The 20,439-nt window shown below is 47.0% G+C and overlaps 2 protein-coding genes across 3 annotated transcripts in view; both read right to left on the bottom strand.

Moving 5' to 3' along the window:
* The window catches only part of LOC127596307 (protocadherin Fat 4), a 125,175-nt gene extending 105,525 nt beyond the window's left edge, over nt 1–19,650 (bottom strand). For both annotated transcript variants that reach the window (XM_052058621.1, XM_052058630.1), the window contains exon 1: nt 14,172–19,650. In XM_052058621.1, the coding sequence (XP_051914581.1) occupies nt 14,172–19,253 (5,082 nt within the window). In that variant the 5' untranslated portion in view covers nt 19,254–19,650. The remainder of the gene's footprint in view (nt 1–14,171) is intronic.
* The window catches only part of LOC127597481 (uncharacterized), a 258,570-nt gene that overhangs the window by 194,248 nt on the left and 43,883 nt on the right, over nt 1–20,439 (bottom strand). The gene's annotated exons all lie outside the window — the stretch shown is intronic.

Genomic DNA, 20,439 nt, shown 5'->3' with positions numbered 1-20,439 from the left:
TGCCTTTCTGCTCCAGCAAAGTCTGTGCGAGGTAAACCGCGGTTAAAATAACACTCACGCATTCTCGCCACTGCATTTTTCCCTCTGTGTGACTTGATTGTCATGCGTCATTTAGTGGCAGTAAAAGAGTCTGAAAGTTCCTGCCTCTTACAAACAGAATTCATCTCCGCTGGGACTTCCTTGGTTTTTTTTTTCTTTCTCTCTCTTGAGGTTTGCACTCTTGATCAAAAAACAGGGGGCACATTTCTTTCCTTTTTTTTTGTGCAATCAGAACAAGAACAGTGATCTAAAGTTTCCAAGCTTCGCTTTCACTCGAGCGCGGCCGGCTTGATTAAGAGAAGTCGGGAATGGGAATGCGCAGGTAGGATTTTGGATAAATCTATCTACCGTGTGACGACAGCCCTTTTTATAAAATCCGCTGATATCATTCAAACTTTGATGTTATGTTTCAGCATCATTCGTTAGCCTCAAAGCATGATTGTCTACATCAGTGATTTTCAATATGTGCTCCGAGTACCACGAGTGCGACATGGGCTTCGTCTCGTGTACCCCATTACATTTTAGGTTCAAACTGTGCATAATGTTATCGTGACTTAAACTATTGTTTCATGCACTGCCCATTTGATTATATTTCTTACAGTTCAGTTGTATTTAGGTTTTATAAATGCTGTCAAGTCAATTCAGGGATTTGTTTCTAAATACATTTTATATGTTTAAAAATAATTATTGAAACCCTGTGCAAAGACTAAAAATTATTTAGTACTCAGTTGTGGAGATAAAGGGTGGTATTTTCATGACAGTCTTGAATCCTGTGTAACGGGTGGCATAATTGCAAGGTGGCTGGTTAGACCCACTGTTGGCAATTTGGCCTGTGGACCTGTGAGAGGGACGGCAGTGCTGTGGTGGAAGTGGTCACAGTCGACTTAAGTCATGGCCAATCAAAGCGGATTTTTTCATTCCCTGTAAATACAGCACACTTGTCACGCAACAGAGTCACCTCATGACAGAAGCACACCTTGCACCGATCATTCGTTTCTCCCCATCCCAAAGCCTCCCTCCAGTGGTAAGATTTTTTAAAAACACAGTACAATTATTCAAGGGGGTTTAGCGCCTGCTGTTCAAAGATTTGTGAATAAAACATGTCACATTAGACGCCTGAGCATCCGTTTAGTTTCGATCAACTTTCTGGCACCAAATTGTCACTCCACCAGGCAGACACTTTATCTGCTCGCACCGCCCACCAATCTAGACGAAAACTCATTTAGACTGGCGTGTTGGCAAACCGTGTGCTTGTAGGAAAATCAGGAACCACCATCTACCAAAATCGAACCATTAGCATTAATCAATTATTCACCATTTTAGGATTCTTGATCCGTGAGTCGCCACCTTACCGTGGTGGAGGGGTTTGTGTGTCCCAATGATCCCAGACGCTAAGTTGTCTGGGGCTTTATGCCCCTGACAGGGTCACCCATGGCAAACAGGTTCTAGGTGAGGGGCCAGACAAAGCACGGCTCAAAGACCCCAATGATGACTGCAATAAATGGATCTAGGTTTCCCTTGCCCGGACGCGGGTCACCGGGGCCCCCCTCTGGAGCCAGGCCTGGAGGTGGGGCTCGTTGGCAAGCGCCTGGTGGCCGGGCCTACACCCATGGGGCCCGGCCGGGCACAGCCCGAAGAGGCAACGTGGGTCCCCCTTCCCATGGGCTCACCACCCATGAGAGGGGCCAAAGGGGTCGGGTGCAATGTGAGCTGGCGGCAGCCAAAGGCGGGGACCCTGGCGGTCCGATCCTCGGCTGCAGAATCTAGCTCTTGGGACATGGAATGTCACCTCTCTGGCAGGGAAGGAGCCCGAGCTGGTGTGTGAGGCAGATAATTTCCGACTGGATATAGTCGGACTTGCCTCCTGGGTTCTGGTACCAGTTCTCTCGAGGGGGGTTGGACTCTCTTCCACTCTGGAGTTGCTCACGGTGAGAGGCGCAGAGCAGGTGTGGGCATACTCATTGCCCCCCGGCTCAGTGCCTGTACATTGGGGTTCACACCGGTAGACGAGAGGGTAGCCTCCCTCCGCCTTCGGGTGGGTGGACGGGTCCTGACTGTTGTTTGTGCATATGCACCAAACAGCAGCTCAGCATACCCACCCTTTTTGGAGTCCTTGGAGGGTGTGCTGGAGAGAACTCCTGCTGGGGACTCCCTTGTTCTGCTGGGGGACTTCAATGCTCACGTGGGCAATGACAGTGAGACCTGGAGGGGCGTGATTGTCAACAAGTCAAGTCAAGTCAACAGTATTTATAGAGCACTTTCAAACAGCCATCGCTGCATACAAAGTAAGTAAGTAAGTAATAAGGCGGTAGAAAGCACCAAGCAGTAAAATCAAGAGCAAATCTAAGTCATGCTGAGTCAAACGCCAAAGAATACAAGTGAGTTTTGAGGAGGGCTTTAAAGATGGGCAGCGAGGAGGCTTGCCGAATGTTCAGTGGGAGGTCATTCCAGAGAGATGGACCAGCAACAGAAAAGGCTCGATCCCCTCTGAGCCTCAGTTTAGTTCTTGGTACGTCTAGCAAAGACTGGTCCACAGACCTGAGGCGCCGGGCAGGGGTGTAGGGGCGTATGAGCTCAGAGAGGTAAGGTGGCGCGAGATTATTCAGAGATTTGAAAACAAAGTGGAGGATCTTAAAAATAATTCTAAAATGAATGGGGAGCCAGTGAAGGGATGCCAAAGTAGGAGTTATATGCTCCCTCTTACGAGTACCAGTCAAGAGGCGAGCAGCGGCATTCTGTACCAGCTGAAGGCGCTTGATGGAGGACTGGCTGACTCCAAAGTACAGGGCGTTGCAGTAATCGAGCCGGGATGTGACAAAGGCATGAATTACTGTCTCAAAGTGTTCATGTGAGAGGAAAGGTTTTATTTTGGCCAGCTGTCTAAGGTGAAAGAAGCTGGATTTAACAACGGCACCAATTTGCCGATCGAGTTTGAAATCACTGTCCAGTTTAAGTCCCAAGTTTGAGACCCTTGATTTCAGATAAGGAGATAGGGGGCCCAAGTCTACAGGATGGAATGTACAAGGTCCACTGGGGCCAAACAATATCACCTCTGTCTTCTTTTCGTTGAACTTCAAGAAATTTTGTGCCATCCAGGTTTTGATTTCTTCCAGACAGGATAGGAGTGGCCTTAATGAGAAGGTGTCTTTCTTGCTCAGTGGGACATAGATCTGGCAGTCATCTGCATAGCAGTGGAAAGGAATACCATGTTTCCTTAAGATGGAACCCAATGGGAGCAGATACAGCGAGAACAGCAGAGGCCCCAGAATTGAGCCCTGTGGAACACCACATGACAGGGGAGCAGTGCGTGATTCAGAGCAGCCAAGGCTGACACAAAAGGTCCTGTCAGCTAGATAGGACCTAAACCAATCAAGAGCACTCCCGCCAATGCCCACCAAGTGCTGCAAACGAGTCAGCAGAATACTGTGATCCACTGTATCAAATGCTGCAGTTAAGTCCAATAAGACCAGACACACGTGGTCTCCAGAGTCATTTGCCAGGAGGATGTCATTAGAAACGCGTAACAGGGCTGACTCCGTGCTATGCATCGTCTTGAAACCTGACTGGAAGACCTCCAAGATGTTATGTTCATCCAAGTAAAGTTTCAACTGCATGTGCACCACTTTTTCCAGAATTTTGGAAATGAAAGGCAGTTTGGAAATGGGTCTGTAACTTGACAGCTCATCTGGATCAAGACCAGGTTTCTTGATCAAGGGTTGGACCACAGCATGTTTAAACTGTTGGGGAACTACACCAGAAGAAAGGCTCCTGTTGATGATATCCAAGACCGATGCACCAACACTCGGGAGAACCTCCTGAAAGAAGCGTGGGGGAAGAGAGTCGCAAGGGGAGCCAGATGGCTTCGTCTGGCGAACTACATCCTCCAAAAGTGCCAAGGACACAGTATCAAAAGAATTTAGGACAGCTGAACATGGAACATGGACAGAGGGGTCAGATGCGGTATTTGGGACCGGAATCCTAGCTGTAGAGACCTTATCAATAAAGAACTGAAGGAATCTGTTGCACATCTCGGCTGAAGAATCCGAGCAAGTAGGCAGAGGGGGTTTGAGTACAGAATCTATCGTTTTAAATAGTGCACGAGGGTTGTGACGGTTGGCTAGAATAAGGTCCGACAGATATTCTCTTTTGGCCTCTTTTACTGTGAGCTGGTAGTTACGCCAGCTGCCTTTCCAAATTTGAGAAGAGACATGCAATTTGTCTCTTTTCCACTTGCCTTCAGCTTTGCGACACTCCTGCCGAGCTGCGCGGGTAATGTCGTTAAACCATGGCTCGGGTTTAGGCTTTGGCAGCACAATTTTTGAAGGAGCCACCAAATCCAGGATGGCCCGGCATGACGAGTCGAACCAAGAGGATTGGGAGGAACTGCCCCCCCGATCAGAACCCGAGTGGTGTTTTGTTATTGGACTTCTGTGCTCGTCACGGATTGTCCATAACGAACACCTTGTTCAAACATAAGGGTGTCCATATGTGCACTTGGCACCAGGACACCCGAGGCCGCAGTTTGATGATCGACTTTGTAGTTGTATCATCGGATTTGTGGCCGCATGTTCTGGACACTTGGGTGAAGAGGGGGGCGGAGCTGTCAACTGATCACCACCTGGTGGTGAGTAGGCTCCGATGGTGGGGGAAGATGCCGGTCCGTCCTGGCAGACCCAAACGTATAGTGAGGGTTTGTTGGGAGCGTCTGGCGGAATCCCCTGTCAGAAGGAGTTTCAACTCCCACCTCCGACAGAGCTTTTCCCATGCTCTGGGGGAAGCGGGGGACATTGAGCCCGAGTGGACCATGTTCCGTGCCTCTATTGTTGAGGCGGCCAATCTGAGTTATGGCCGTAAGGTGGTTGGTGCCTGTCGTGGCGGCAACCCCCGTACTCGCTGGTGGACACCAGCAGTAAGGGATGCCGTCAAGCTGAAGAAGGAATCCTATCGAGCCTTTATGGCCTGCGGGACCCCAGAGGCAGCTGATGGGTATCGACTGGCCAAGCGAATCGCGGCTTCGGTGGTCGCCGAGGCAAAAACTAGAGCGTGGGAAGAGTTCGGTGAGGCCATGGAAGCCGACTTCCGGACGGCTTCGAGGAAATTCTGGTCCACCATCCGACATCTCAGGAGGGGGAAGCAGTGCACCACTAACACTGTGTACAGTGGGGATGGGGCGCTGCTGACTTCGACTCGGGACGTTGTGAACCGGTGGGCAGAGTACTTCGAAGACCTCCTCAACTCCACTAACACGCCTTCCTTAGAGGAAGCAGAGCCTGGGGACTCTGAGGTGGGCTCTCCTATCTCTGTGGTTGAACTCACCGATGTGGTTAAAAAGCTCCTCGGTGGCAAGCCCCCAGGTGGATGAGATCCGCCCGGAGTTCCTCAAGGCTCTGGATGTTGTGGGGCTGTCCTGGTTGACACGCCTCTGCAACATCGCGTGGTCAACAGGGAGAGTGCCTCTGGTTTGGCAGACCGGGGTGGTAGTCCCTCTTTTTAAAAAGGGGGACCGGAGGGTGTGTTCCAACTACAGAGGGAACACACTCCTCAGCCTCCCTGGTAAGGTCTATTCAGGGGTGCTGGAGAGGAGGGTCCGTCAGGAAGTCGAGCCTCAGATTGAGGAGGAGCAGTGTGGTTTTCTGGCCGTGGAACAGTGGACCAGCTCTACACCCTTAGCAGGGTCCTTGAGGGTATGTGGGAATTCGCCCAACCAGTCTACATGTGTTTTGTGGATTTGGAGAAGGCGTTTGACCGTGTCCCTCGGGGAGTTCTGTGGGTGGTGCTTCGTGGGTATGGGGTACCGAACCCCCTGATACGGGCTGTTCGGTCACTATACCACCGATGTCAGAGTTTGGTTCGCATTGCCGGCAGTAAGTCGGAATCGTTTCCAGTGGGGGTGGGACTCCGCCAAGGCTGCCCTTTGTCGCCGATTCTGTTCATAACCTTTATGGACAGAATTTCTAGGCGCAGCCGAAGCGTTGAGGGGGTCCGTTTTGGGGGCCTCAGTATTGCATCCCTGCTTTTTGCAGATGATGTGGTGCTGTTGGCTCCTTCAAACGGGGCTCTCCAACTCTCACTGGAGCGTTTCGCAGCCGAGTGTGAAGCGGTTGGGATGAAAATCAGCACCTCCAAATCTGAAACCATGGTCCTCAGTCGGAAAAGGGTGGAGTGCCCCCTCCGGGTCGGGGAGGAGATCTTACCCCAAGTGGAGGAGTTCAAGTATCAGAATCAGAATCAGAATCAGAATCAGAATCATCTTTATTGGCCAAGTATGTAGAACACACAAGGAATTTGTCTCCGGTATAACACGCTGCACTAGTATCATCGTAAACAACAAAATCATTGAACCATTTTAGAGTATACCAGTAGTTTTGTAATACCATTTTGTGGTGCAAGAAGAGTGACTTTGTCAGTGACTGTTTAAGGAGTTAATGGCTAGAGGGAAGAAGCTGTTTAAGTGTCTACTGGATTTGGTACGCATAGATCTGTAGCGTCTGCCTGAGGGGAGTGGCTGAAAAAGGTGGTGGGCAGGGTGCGGGGGATCCAGGAGGATTTTCCGTGCCCTTGTCTTGATTCTTGCAGTGTGCAAGTCCTCAAGAGTGGGTAGGGCGATGCCAACGATTTTTTCTGCCGTCCTAACTGTCCGTTGAAGTCGGAGTTTGTCCTTTTTTGTGGCGGCCCCAAACCAAACCGTGATGGAAGAACACAGGATTGATTCGATGACTGCCGTGTAGAACTGTCGTAGCACCTCCTGTGGCAAGCCATGCTTCCTCAGCAGCCTCAGGAAGTACATTCGCTGCCGGGCCCTTTTCAGGATGGAGATGGTGTTGACTTCCCACTTCATGTCCTGGGAGACTGTGATTCCCAGGAACTTGAAGGTATCTTGGGGTCTTGTTCACGAGTGGGGGTAGGAGGGAGCGGGAGATCGACAGGCGGATCGGTGCAGCGTCTGCTGTGATACAGACGTTGTATCGGTCTGTCGTGGTGAAGAAGGAGCTGAGCCAAAGGGCGAAGCTCTCAATTTACCAGTCGATCTATGTTCCAACCCTCATCTATGGTCACGAGCTATGGGTCGTGACCGAAAGAACGAGATCCCGGATACAAGCGGCTGAAATGAGTTTTCTCCGCAGGGTGTCCGGGCTCTCCCTTAGAGATAAGGTGAGAAGCTCAGTCATCCGGGAGGTGCTCAGAGTCGAGCCGCTTCTCCTCCACATCGAGAGGAGCCAGATGAGGTGGCTTGGGCATCTGATTCGGATGCCTCCTGAGCGCCTCCCCGGTGAGGTGTTCCGGTCATGTCCTACCGGGAGGAGACCCAGAGGAAGACCCAGGAAACGCTGGAGAGACTATGTCACCCAGCTTGCCTGGGAACGACTCGGGATCCCCCGGGGAGAGCTGGAAGAAGTAACTAGGGAGCGGGTCCCTTCCCATCGCGGTACTTTAAGAGCACTTTCGCACCTGCGCTCACATGAGTGGCTATCAGGGACAACGCGAGATGCTGTTAGTCTATCTGGTGGCTACCGCTGAAAGCCCTGCAATTAACTGGTAAATTATATTCCACAAACCAGAGTTTAAGATGCTCTCTTTTCGTGGCTCAAACATGTGTGAAGGCAATGTAGCATCCATATTTTCGGTCATAGTATTTGTTATTTGATTGACAGTTGACAGTTCAGTTGGGCGTACTATGAGTGCATTCAGAGGACACATCCGCAGCAATTTTTTCACCATTTTGAAGCCTCATTTTATAGCTGGCAATTTTGCTTGTTTACAACAATTGTATCGTCTCTGTGGCGTGTCAAATTCAAGACATTTCTTTTCACTTTACAGGGACTTTATGCATCAAACTAAGAGGTATTCAAATGACCATAAAGCAACACAAAGAGCAGTCGACTTTAGTCTTTTTCCCCCCATAATTCCTTGCAACACAGCCTGCATCTGGCAATAAAATGTTTCCATGCCCCCCTCCCCCACACACACCCTTTCCCCTTTCTGCCCACAACTCCAACAATCTTTTCTTTGCCTCTTCAGTCTCACAGTGCGAGCTGAGGCCCAAGCGTCAATCCAAAAGGTCCACGTTCATCTATGTTCTTTTTGCTCTTAAATTTGCCAAGTCAAGACACTACTGGCACGGACCAAAACAACGCAAAAAATGTAAAAAATAATTAAATGCTGCTGCCACTGCTGGATTGTTTACAGAGGCAGCACAAAAAAGGAAGGGCAGGCTATGTTTACTTTGGAGGCGAACAATGCTGCACAGAACAGGAGGGACACAAGCTGATGTGCCACTGGAGTGATATTCAGTTTAAGGAAGCAAAAAAAAATATCAAAAAAACTTCAGAAGCACTGCAGTCACCAAGGCCTGAATGCAAGGATCTGAAAGTGCATCCATAGAACTGAAAAATAGTTCAGAATCACTAAAATAGTGCAATGGTCACCTGTTGCCGAGGTCATTATTAACACTTGTCCACTGTGTGCAATTCACCCATTGCTTTTCTTTGGTTTTTTTCTGTGTCTTAAGTTGAATTCCCCCAAATATTTGCTTTCTCCTTTTTTTTAAAGTCAAAACGGAACAAAGAAGAAGCAGGAAGTCAAATAAGCCTAATTCATCTTTATTCTCTCTCACTGAACTGAGTTCTCACCTGACGTCATGCATCACATTTGCGCAGCTTTTTAATGCGACTTTTGATTTTTGCTATTTTCTCCCTCAAATTTGGGATACAATTTCAAATTAGCATAATCTTCTTTCTTCTTTTTATAACCTAACTTCAAAATTCAACCCAAATATCACTCTCTCTCTCTCTCTCTCTCTCTCTCTCTCTCTCTCTCTCTCTCGCTCTCTGAGTTAAATCACGCACTCGTCAAGTTACATGAATTGCGCAACCGTGATTGATGACATCACACGAGACGTCAGTACAGCAAACAGTTTCAAATATGTGTGCTTTGTTTTTTCTTAAGCTTTTAGCAACACTTAAAGTAGGATTCAACCTCATTTCAAAAAATCCAAAATTCTACTGGTTTAATTCGCCAAGACACTTGTGCAAAAAGTTTGACATTGTGCGTGACTTAAGTCTGAGTGTTTTGCTTTTTCTTTGAGTGTTTGCAAGAATTTGCCTTCATTTTTTACCTGTCAGGTTGCATAAGGAAAAAAATCCTTTACGTTGGAGATTCCAAATTCTAAAGTGTCACAAATATTCATGCCTGACATCACATGAGATTCAGCAAGTATCAGAGGATTAACTTTGTTTGTTCTTGAGCTTTTTTTGCAAAGTTCCTATATTTAGCAACTATTTGGGTGTTATTTGAGACTTGTGAGATTTCCTCCAGAGCAGGACATATTCACCCCTCGGCGTCCAGACTGCAAATGAGTCGCGCTCGCACAACAATACCTGACGAATGCAACCATTTTCAGATACGGGCAGCACACAAAACATTTACATGGTTGTTACGTTTCACACTTGATGGATGGAAAAGGCACCCCACAGACTCATCCGTGTGAAGCCATTAAAAAGTCCATTTGCCACAATACTGTCTGTCCGCTTTAAAATATTGCCTGTGCAGTGAATTGATGGTTTTAAAGATGACGAGTGGCATGGATGATTTCCAATCATTCTTACGGGGAAATATGTTCCCCCATAATGCAAACATACGAAAGGGACAAGATTCCTTCCACCGCAACTATTCAGGATGTGATGAAGATCAACTTAAATCTGAATAGGAAAAAAAAAACCCAACAACAACAAAACATCCTCCGTAACACTATGACAAAGAATTCACAACAATGGATAAGTGTGCAGCCAAGAAGTCATCAACCCTGCCAGAAAGGAGCATAAAGACTCAGATTCAACATTGAATTCCATTCTTCGGAAAAATGGCCCGAGTAAATCAAGTGCTTATTTCATCCAACTTTCTTTCAATCTATTGAGTATGTCATATACGGACCTGCAGGACAAATCCCAATAAAAAAAACAAAGTTTTGAGAGACAGTTTTCTTAAAGCAGTCAACTTCCCCCTGTTTGACCTATCAATGGAGGGAAATGAGACGGGGTCATGACCCCTCGATTCGTCTCACATCCACCACCCTCTCCAGTTGCTACCACATATCTGCCATACAAACAGTGCTCTAAAAAACATTAATCTAAATCTGACGGTTTACAATGTGAAAAAAAAGAAATCGGGAGCATATTTCCACATGTGGACTCCTCTGACTTTTTATTGGATCTCACGCTTCTCGTAATGCGCCTAGATGAGCCGGGGGCAAGGTGAAGTCATCTCGGAGAAATGAAGTTTAAGCATCTCTTGTTTGAAAGTCTGGGAATGATGTCTCATTAAGACAGCAAGCGTGTGCTAAGTGGGAAGGCCTGAGGGCGAAGGGAAGGAAGAAACATTTGATATTCTGAACCTGGCCCCGGCAAAATATTCAAGAAACAAAGATTGGATTTAGAGCTATATTCATGCCTCTATTTGGTTTAGTTTTACATTTCAAGTGACACATTAACCTCCTTCATGTGAGGCTAATCAAGAGTAGGCTACGAGTTAGAGAGAGAGAGAAAGAGAGAGGGAGAGAGAGAGAAAGAGAGAAAGAGAGAGAAAGAGGAGAGAGAGAGAGAGAGAGAGAGAGAGAGAGAGAGAGAGAGAGAGAGAGAGAGAGAGAGAGAGAGAGAGAGAGAGAGAGAGAGAGAGAGAGAGAGAGAGAGAGAGAGAGAGAGAGAGAGAGAGAGAGAGTCAAAACGGTTCCCGACCCCTGATTTAGAGTGTTCAATCAGTCTGCCATGCATGTTTTTGGGAATGTAGGAGGAAACCGGAGTACCCGGAGAAAACCCATACAGGCCCGGGGATAGCATGCAAACTCCACACAGGAAGGCCAAAGCCGGACTCAAACCCTGCACCTCTGCAGTGTGAGGCCGACGCGCTAACCAGTCGACTACCGTGCCTCCCCAAATGACATGACATCACTAAAATTATCTTTTGGCATTTATAAACAATAATGTTTGGTAGTCATAGACTACACTTCTAAAATATGTCACTGAATTGGGAGAGAAGCAGAAACAGTCCTTCATTTTTAAAAGTGCACTTTTCACCAACAAATCCGGCCATTCCAAAAGCAGTCCAAAAAATACTATCTATAAACTAAACCTGTGAAAGGGTACATATTACATACTATTTTCTGTGGATGTAAAAGTAATTCAAATACAAGTTGTTGGGAAGCTACATAAATTTAATTCTTTATTTTTATTTGCCCATTCAAAGAGATTCAAAGGAATTTTTCAGGTTATCAGTCACATTAATGGTGAAAAAGGTTTTTAAATGATTTGTCATTTTTTCATTTTTCATTCAGATTTTCATTTTTCATTTTTCAGAAAAACCTGGCATTTGAACAGGGGCGTGTCGACTTTTTGTATAAAACTTACATTGTTGTCAGCTAGTATCAGATTTTCCAGTATAACAATATATTTCAGACCACTACAATACCATTACAGGTATTCGCTCCGAGAACTCGACGATACATCTCGTACGTTGGTTATATAAAATTACCTTTCTTTCTCATGTGGATATTGATTCGAAGATGTGTCAGACTGCCACAACAGCACACAAACTACAGCAAAATGTCAAATTGTTCTTTCCTTAAGTGTCACCGGCTTGTATCGGCAGCCTCCACGAGTACCCAAAACCATAAAATAAGGCCAGTGATCGGCCTGATACCTGGTATCGGTGCTCACTGCTCACCCATATCTAAACATACATACAAAGTATACATCATATTTATTTGGATCGTCTTCATGTCTCACTAACATAAAAAAATAGTACATCTCCTTAATATGAATGTATGGATATCATATTACTGATAGGATGCCCAGTGGGATACATTGGGGTTGTCTAGCATTGATCAATTCTGGTTTGACAATAAGTCTGCAACATACCAACAGCTGTTTATAATATTTTGACCACCCTCATATTGCTAACTACAGTAAATATTGGAACCAGCTGTCACACTACAACCACAATAATAAACAGATCATCAGATTGATCACAAATGATTAAAAACGCAGCAATTCAACAACAGGAAAGTGAGGAGTCTCCGAGCATCTCTCATTGGATCCCGCAGGTGTGCCTCGTTTTGTGCACGCATTTGCGTTTCATTTGAGGGGAGGCCTCAAAAGTTGTGTCATGAACACAAACATCAGGCCAAAGCTTCGGTTTTACCCTCTCTGCCCTCAGCATCGTCTCAGCCAGGGCTTAAGAGGTCGTCCACATTTAATGGCCACTTATTGCCTGTGGAGAACTTTTCGGTCATATCAGGGAACCATCTGGGACCACCCCCAGTGCCAAAACAGCCCCCGGGCTCAGAAATAGAACTGGTCAACACACACGCACACACGACGCATACTTTTTTCAATAACTCCTTCTTAGATACTTAGTCAAGCCATCAAGAACAGTGAACTTACAAAAGCACAGTTGGCCAAAGCGTTCTGGACAACTGGTCATTCGAATGTACTTATTTATGTACTGTATGTGTTATTATTATTATGATTATTATTCTTTTATTCCATTAAATGACAGGTCAATTCATGTAATGTAAATAGTGAAATGTAACCATTTTACAAAATCATTCAAAAATTATATTGATTAAATATTTGTATTTTATTTTTTAAAACTAGTTCATTACACTTCAATTAATTATAATTCAATTGATTAAAAATAATACGTTGAAACATGTATCTGATGAACCATTTGTTCTTAATACAAAGTAAGACATACCAGCAATATGTAACAATTTTACAAATATATTTGTGTTTCATTTTAAAATATTTATTTATTCAATGGTTAGTTAATTATACTTAAATTATAACTCTACATTGACTTACAACATTTATTTCATTTAAAAATTTATAAATTTCTGAATTGTAAATAATAAAAAATTAATATTAGTAAAATGTAACAATTTTTAAAATACACAAATATATAATTCATCTTTCAATTATGTGTTTGTATTTTTTAATTGGTTATTTAATCACACATTTGTTATATTCTATTAATTATAAATTATTCAATTAAAGCATGCAACTCATTAAATAATTGACAATAATTGATTGTCTTAGCTGTAAACAACACAATTTTAAAATATTTGTAAAATGTAAACTGTTCCCTTGTTTTTCTTTTGTGCAACGTATCAATGTGGGAATTTAGGAAAGTGAGGGAATTCATTAAACATTTGTTATATTTGTTACTATTTTTTATTTCATTTAGGAAATACTTGGCCAATCAATTGAATGAAGTAGTTGAATATAAATAACAGAAATAAATATGAAAATGAATGACTATTATGTTACGTGCATAATTTTATTATTATCCATCCATCTGTTTTCCGATCCGCCTATCCTCGCAAGGGTCGCGGGGGTCAGGGGGGGGGGGGGGGGTACGGGAGCCTATCCCAGCCATCTTTGGGGACTAGGCGGGTCACACACTGAATTGCTTACCAGCCAATCTCTGCGCTGTGAGGTCAACGCGCGAACAGCTGGATCACCGGGGCACCCCATTTTTAAAATAATAATAATAATTAAAATAACAATAATATATATTATTATTATTATACTTCTTATATTATATTATTTTTTATAATATTATATTATTATATTGTGTAATAATAGCTATTACTATTAGTATTTTATTAATAATAATAATTATTATTATTATTATTACAAACACATTTTACTTTTTTGCCGAATTTATGAATGAGTTGGCCCCTCTGTCCCTTGTAAAAATCAAGTGTGGCCCTTGTGCACAAAGGTTTGCCCACCCCTGTTCTACCAGGACCTTTTTTAAAATCTGTTATATTCACATTTGGAGAGAAGACGATACTGCAAGTAAGAATGGCATGGAGCGAGGCCATCTTACACAACATCCAACAAAATGGATTTTTAACAAACCTCAGAACTGTGTTGAAAAAGTGAATAAATTAGAGGACAGATGCATTAAGTGGCTCTATTGTGTGTGTTACTTGGCCTGTGTGTCACCATCTTTCAATTCCAGGCTGGATCTTGATTTCATTAATATCCCTGACAAATGCCAGCACATGAGTTCATGAGAGTTCATGAACTCCCACAACAGAGCTACAAAAAAAAGACGATTGGGATGTTACTCACCTCTGCACGCTGCGTCCTGGGCTGGCTCGCGTCCGTCTCAATTGCGTACACGTCCACCAGGTAGAGGTCGGAGCCTTTCTCCCTGTCTAGCTCCGCCGCCGTCTGTATCAATCCGGTGTGGCGTCCGATGGTGAAGAGGCGTCCGGCGGATTTTCCACCGCTGCGCACCGCCACAATGAAGTACTCCACTTTTCCACCGGGACCTCGCAGACTGGAGGCGTCCAGGGAGATCACGTTGGTGCCTGGCGGCTGGCCCTCCTTGAGGATGGTGATGTACTTGGGCTGCGTGAACACGGGGCCATCAAGGCCCTGGAGGATGATGGTCATGTCAGTCCTGGAGGTCTTGCGCTCGCTGCCATGATCAGTGGCAGACACGGTGAGCGTGTACACGAGGCGGGAGGGCACCAGCTGTGAGGCAAGGCGGATGTCGCCACTGTAGCGGTCCATGATAAATGTGTCCGAGTCGCCCTCGACCAGCTCGTACTCCACTTCCCCGTTTTCTCCCTCGTCGGGGTCCAAAGCCACCACCGTCGTTAGGATGGAGCCGATTACAATGTTGGGCTCGGCCACGAGGGCATTCTGGGACACGAAAGTGGGGATGTTGTCATTGATGTCTGTGACCCATATTGTCACGTTTTTAAGGGCGAAACGTCGGAATTCAAACGGCACAGCCTGGTCGGTGGCCTTTACCGTCAACTCAAACAGGTTGGAAAATTCCCTGTCCACCTCCTTGGTGGTGTAGATGAGACCGGAGCTCGGGTCGATGCTGAAGTGGCCTCCTCTGGGCACCTGATGAACAAGGGAGTACTCCAACTCCCCGTTGATATCTGCGTCCGTGTCATGAGCTGTAATTGTCATGACCGAGGCAGAGATCGGAAGATTCTCCGGGATGGACTTGAAGATGTCCCCGGGAGTGAAGATGGGAGGGTTGTCGTTGAAATCTCGAACATGTATGATGACAGGAATTGAAGAGGAGCGCTGGGGTCGGCCATTGTCCTTCGCTGTGACGTTGAGCTTGTAAAATGACTGTGTTTCGTAGTCCAGCTTTTTGAACAGAAAGATGCTGCCTGTGTTGGGACTGATGCTGAACGTGCCGTGGTTGTTTGTGGCGGTGATACTGTACGTTATTTCGGCATTCGAGCCAGAGTCAGCGTCGCTCGCCGTCACGGAGGCCACCAGCTCACCGATTCTCATGTTTTCCTGCACGTCCACAGACAGTAAGGATTTGGGGAAGGTCGGGGTGTTGTCATTCTCATCTAGTACACTAATGCTAAGCATACAGGAGGAGGACAAGGGCACAATGCCAGCATCAACAGCGATTATTTTCAGAGAATAGGAGGCTGTTGATTCATAATTCATTTTGCCAACTAATGTGACTTGTCCTGAGCTCTCGTCAATGGTAAACTGTCCCTCCTCATTGCCCTCAGTGATGTGATAATGAACCAGTCCATTGTTGTTTTCGTCGACATCAGAGGCGGAGACGCGCAGCAGCTGGGTCATGTTCTGCGCCGACTCAGAGATGGAGGCCTGGTAAATGTCTTTGGTGAACTTAGGTGCATTGTCATTGATGTCTTGTATGTAAACCTGCACTTTGGCCTGGTCTCTGAGGGGTTTAGGGAGACCCTGGTCGGCCGAGATGACGACGAAGCTGAAGGCAGCGGCGCCTCTTTGTCTCACGAGCGACTCACGGTCCAATCGCAGTGTGCTCGTCAACTCCCCCGTGATGGCGTTCACCTCGAAGTTGGGCTGGGGAGACTCAAACGAGTATCTGACATCGCTGTTTGCCCCAAAGTCTTTATCCTCGGTGTGGACCAAGCCGATCAGCGAACCCCTCGTCTGCTCCTCCTCAAAGTGAAAGACGTAATTGGTGCTGTTAAACAAGGGGCGGTTGTCATTGACGTCCTCTAGGATCACGCTGACATTGACGGTGGCGCTTAGCGGCTCCACGGCGCGGTCTGTAGCCACCACCACTAAGTTATATCTGTCCTGCAGCTCTCGGTCGAGCTCTGCTTTGATGTACAGTTGCCCATCTGGGAAAATTCCAAAGATGTCCCCCGTGTTGCCGCCAATGATGTCATACATGATCTCCCCGTTAAGGCCTGAGTCTTTGTCAGTGGCCTCCACTGTGAAGAAGCGGCTGTTGACAGGTTCCGACTCCAGGATGGCGACCTCATAGGAGAACTGGCCAAATACAGGCGAATTGTCATTCACGTCGTAAACGCTGATGATAAGCACCAAGCTGGAGGTGTGCCGGGGGACCCCTATGTCCGAGGCCAAGACCTCGATCTCGTAGGACGTGGTGGTGACCTCCAGAGGCCCGGTCAGCGTGATAAGGCCGTGCTTCTCGTGGATGTGAAACAGTCCTCTAGGGTTTTGCTTGAGGCTGTAGACCACCATGCCGTTGGCGCCCTCGTCGGCATCAGATGCCTTGGCTTGGAAGATTGTGTGACCCGTGCTCCAGTTCTCCACGGCGCTCACATGCTCCACAGAGTGAATAAAGTGGGGGGCATTATCGTTCAGATCCTTCACTGTGATGTTGACAAAGGCCTCTCCTGTTATTTCACCTGCTCTGGCTACAAGCTTCAGGTGATAGAAGCCCTGCTCTTCTCGATCTATTTGGCTGGACGCAGTGATTTGACCGGCTGGGTTTACAGCAAAAAGCCCTCTCTGGTCCCCGGAGGTGATGAGATAGGAAATGTTGGAGTTTAGATCGACAGTGGTGGCCGACACGGTCCCTATGACTGTTCCCGAGCCCACATTCTCAAACACGACAAAGCTGTAAACTTTCTGGCTAAAGATGGGTGGATTATCTTGTGTGTCTATTACAGTCACAGTGACAATGGCGTGGGTGTGCGAGTGCAGCCCACCGCCATCTGCAGCTGCCACCTGCAGCTGATAAGTGGTTTTGACTTCTCTGTCCAACGACGCCAGCGTGGTAATTTTACCTGTGTTGCTGTGAATGTGAAATTTGGAGGTGTCGCCTGCTGTGATTATATATTTCACTGTGCCGTTGCGACCCAAGTCGGGGTCTGTGGCAGAAACAGTAGTGGCAAAAGTGCCTGGGGGCTCGTTCTCTTTCACGTTTGCAAAATACTGCACAGGGTAAAAAACTGGCCTGTTGTCATTGATATCCCTCAGGGTGATGTTGACTTTTCCAGCAGAGTGCAACGGGGGAGTGCCTGTGTCTGCTGCCTGGATGTGGAGCAAGTAAGAGGCCTGATCCTCCCTGTCCAGCTCCGCGGCTGTGCTCAAACGCCCCGATGAGGCGTCCAGGCGAAAGAGCTTGCGAAGGCCGGGCGCCGTCTCGGCGTCGAATGAGAAACGGACTGTCCCATTCTCGCCCAGGTCTTCATCAGAGGCTGAAAGCACAAGCAGCTCTGTGCCGGCAGGTGCGTGCTCCACCATGGAAACATGATACATTGTCTGTGTAAACGTGGGCACTTGGTCGTTCACATCAGTAATGCTCACAATGAGCTTTGTGTAAGAAATCTTGGGCTGCAGCCCCTGGTCTTTGGCACTAATGTTAAGAACAACTTGCGACGCAACCTCCCTATCCAACAAAGCGGCGCTGGTAACCAGACCGCTGTTTTCGCTGATGGTGAACCAGCCCAAAGTGTTTCCAGACACCAGCGAGTAGCGTAGGTTGGCATTTTGCCCGGAGTCGCCATCTGTTGCAGAGACCCCTTTTATGTAGCTGCCTTTGGGGATGTCTTCGGTGATATCAACCCTATACAGCGCCTCCTGGAATATCGGCGGGTGGTCATTGATGTCATTGACGAATATCACTAGACTAGCAAAAGACGAGCGCGCCACTGGCTTGCCATTGTCTGACACCGACACTGTTAGGTTGTATGAGGAAATTCGCTCCCTGTCCAACACGCTGGCCACTTTGATCAAACTCAAATTGGGCACAGGGGACGTGTGCACCTCAAAATGTCTTTGCTCATTACCACCTAAGATGGACACAGAGATGTTACCGTTGGCAGTGGGGGAGTCTGAATCAGACACTGTGAGCAGTGCTACCACTGTGCCAATTTGTGCATTTTCATCAACAGAGGCAAACTTGGATGTGGTGGGGAAGTACCTGAACTTCACCACAGGGTCGTTGTCATTCACGTCCAACAATTTGACGGTTGCCTCCGTCCTACCAGACAACGACGGCGCCCCACTGTCCACCGCGTGGACAGTCAACGAATACGCTTTCTTACTTTCATAATCCAAACTTTGTTTTATGATAAGGGTCCCATCTTTGGGGTCGATTTGGAAGGGGGTGCCCTCGTCTAGGTAATACCTGATCTCTGCGTTTGTCCCATCGTCCTGATCGGACGCCGTGATTTGCAGGATGCTGGAGCCCACCGCGGCATCTTCAAACACGCTCGCCTCGTACTGTTCATGTTCAAAAGCAGGCGGGTTGTCATTGATGTCCTGGATGGTGACGTTCACCTGCAGATAGCCAAACTTCTTAGGGTCCCCCTTGTCCTCCACTTCGATGAGCAGCTGGTAGAAGGGCGTGAGCTCCCGGTCCAGGCCCCCTGTCGACACCAGGTGCAGGAATGCGCCCTCGCCACTGGGATTGACGGTAATATCCAAGCGGAATTTTCTCTGTTGGTTTCCTTTCACGATTCTGTAGGTGGTGTGGTCCACGCCGTTACTCCCAATGTCAGAGTCGGTTGCTGTGTCCAAGATGACCTGCCGGCCGCTGCTGGCATCCTCCTTGAAAGACACCACGATAGATGCATCCGGGAACACGGGCGCGTTGTCGTTAATATCCAACACCATGATCCTAACCTCCGTAGGGTAGGTAGGCTGACTGGAGAGCACCACCACGTTGATGACATCGCTTTGCAGCTGCTCCCTGTCCACCACAGACGAGGTTGAGATCACTCCCGTGCTGCCGTTGATGGCGAAAAGTCTGTGACGCTCGCTGAAGCGGTACGTGAAGCCGGCGCGGGTCTCTATCTGACCCACGTAGGTGCCCGCGGGCTGCTCCTCCAGCACGCGGAACTCTTGGCGGACTTGCGTGGATGCCGAGTAGCGTGACAGAGTCCACAGCAGCAGCAGGAGTGAGTGAAGCCGAGCCATGGTCAGGTCAGCCAGCCCGGTGCAGCTTGATGCATCCACGCTAGAGCATTATAATCCAAACGTTCTGAACGTGGAACGTGGAAATTTAATTTGTCACGTTGATCTTCTTTTGAGCACTTAACTGCAGCGTCGACGTGCACTCCTCATCAATACGGCATCCACGGGATGGTTAACTGCATTCCCGCAACACACAAGAAACTTTTCCACCCTCCCTCTCTCGTTTATTTCCCCCCAAAAAGGAGTATCGAATTGTTACTCAAAGTATCCGCGCGTAAAAGTGGATCCGAGGAGCTGCGCGCATCCGTAGAGGTATACGAATAACGGCCCACTCACGCTTGCACTAAACATTGCGCCGCTCCTCGGCAAAGTCTCACTAGAAAAAGTTAAAACAAAGCTGGAGTCGGGGCAAGCTCCCTCCCAGTGGCGATCCCATTGGACGGGGGGTGAGCGCGCTCGCACCGCCTCAGTCGCTTTCCATTGTTACATGCACACGCACGAACACGTCACTCACGCGCGTCATGGCACGCACTTACTGTTCCTCCTGCTACTACAGGATCTGTCAATTATGTTGCACGCAGGTAATTATACCCTTCATACGTCTCACAATTGCGCCTGTAAATTCAGACGAAGTGTTTTGAAACTCCCAAAAACACAAAAAGCAATGCATTTTCAAAACATTACAACATAAATTCCTTCATCAAAATGTAATCACGCATTCAGTCATATATAGGGTGAACACATGTATTTTTAAAACGATGAAACGGTTCGGAAAATGGATGGATGGATGAATTTCCATTGTAATTTGGGGGAGAAAAAAGGATTGGTTGGTTAAATTGATGCCACGGCTTGAAGACAATTCACTCTAAAACACAACTATTTAATTTCAAAACTGCCTCTCTTCGTAAAAGTTTTCTTCCTTTTCTTTGACACAAATACAATAGGAATTTTCCATACGTACACGCTAAATACAAGTTCCAGAGTATGGTACACTTTTAAAAATGGGTCAATTGCGTTATCTAGCGGCCTAAACGTGCTACAGCAACATTACATGGAGACACTGTATTTCAAGTAGAGTATAACATATTGTATATCTAGGTGAAAACATATTTATTTTGATTAACCAAAATGTGAAAACATTATTTTCCCAAAACGACAGACTTTAATTACCTATTTTACTTAAATGTAT

The sequence above is a fragment of the Hippocampus zosterae genome, chromosome 1 (assembly GCF_025434085.1).
Source record: "Hippocampus zosterae strain Florida chromosome 1, ASM2543408v3, whole genome shotgun sequence".
Lineage (NCBI taxonomy): Eukaryota > Metazoa > Chordata > Actinopteri > Syngnathiformes > Syngnathidae > Hippocampus > Hippocampus zosterae.
Note: the sequence above shows the minus strand (reverse complement) of the source record. Positions and strands in the feature narration are given on the sequence as shown.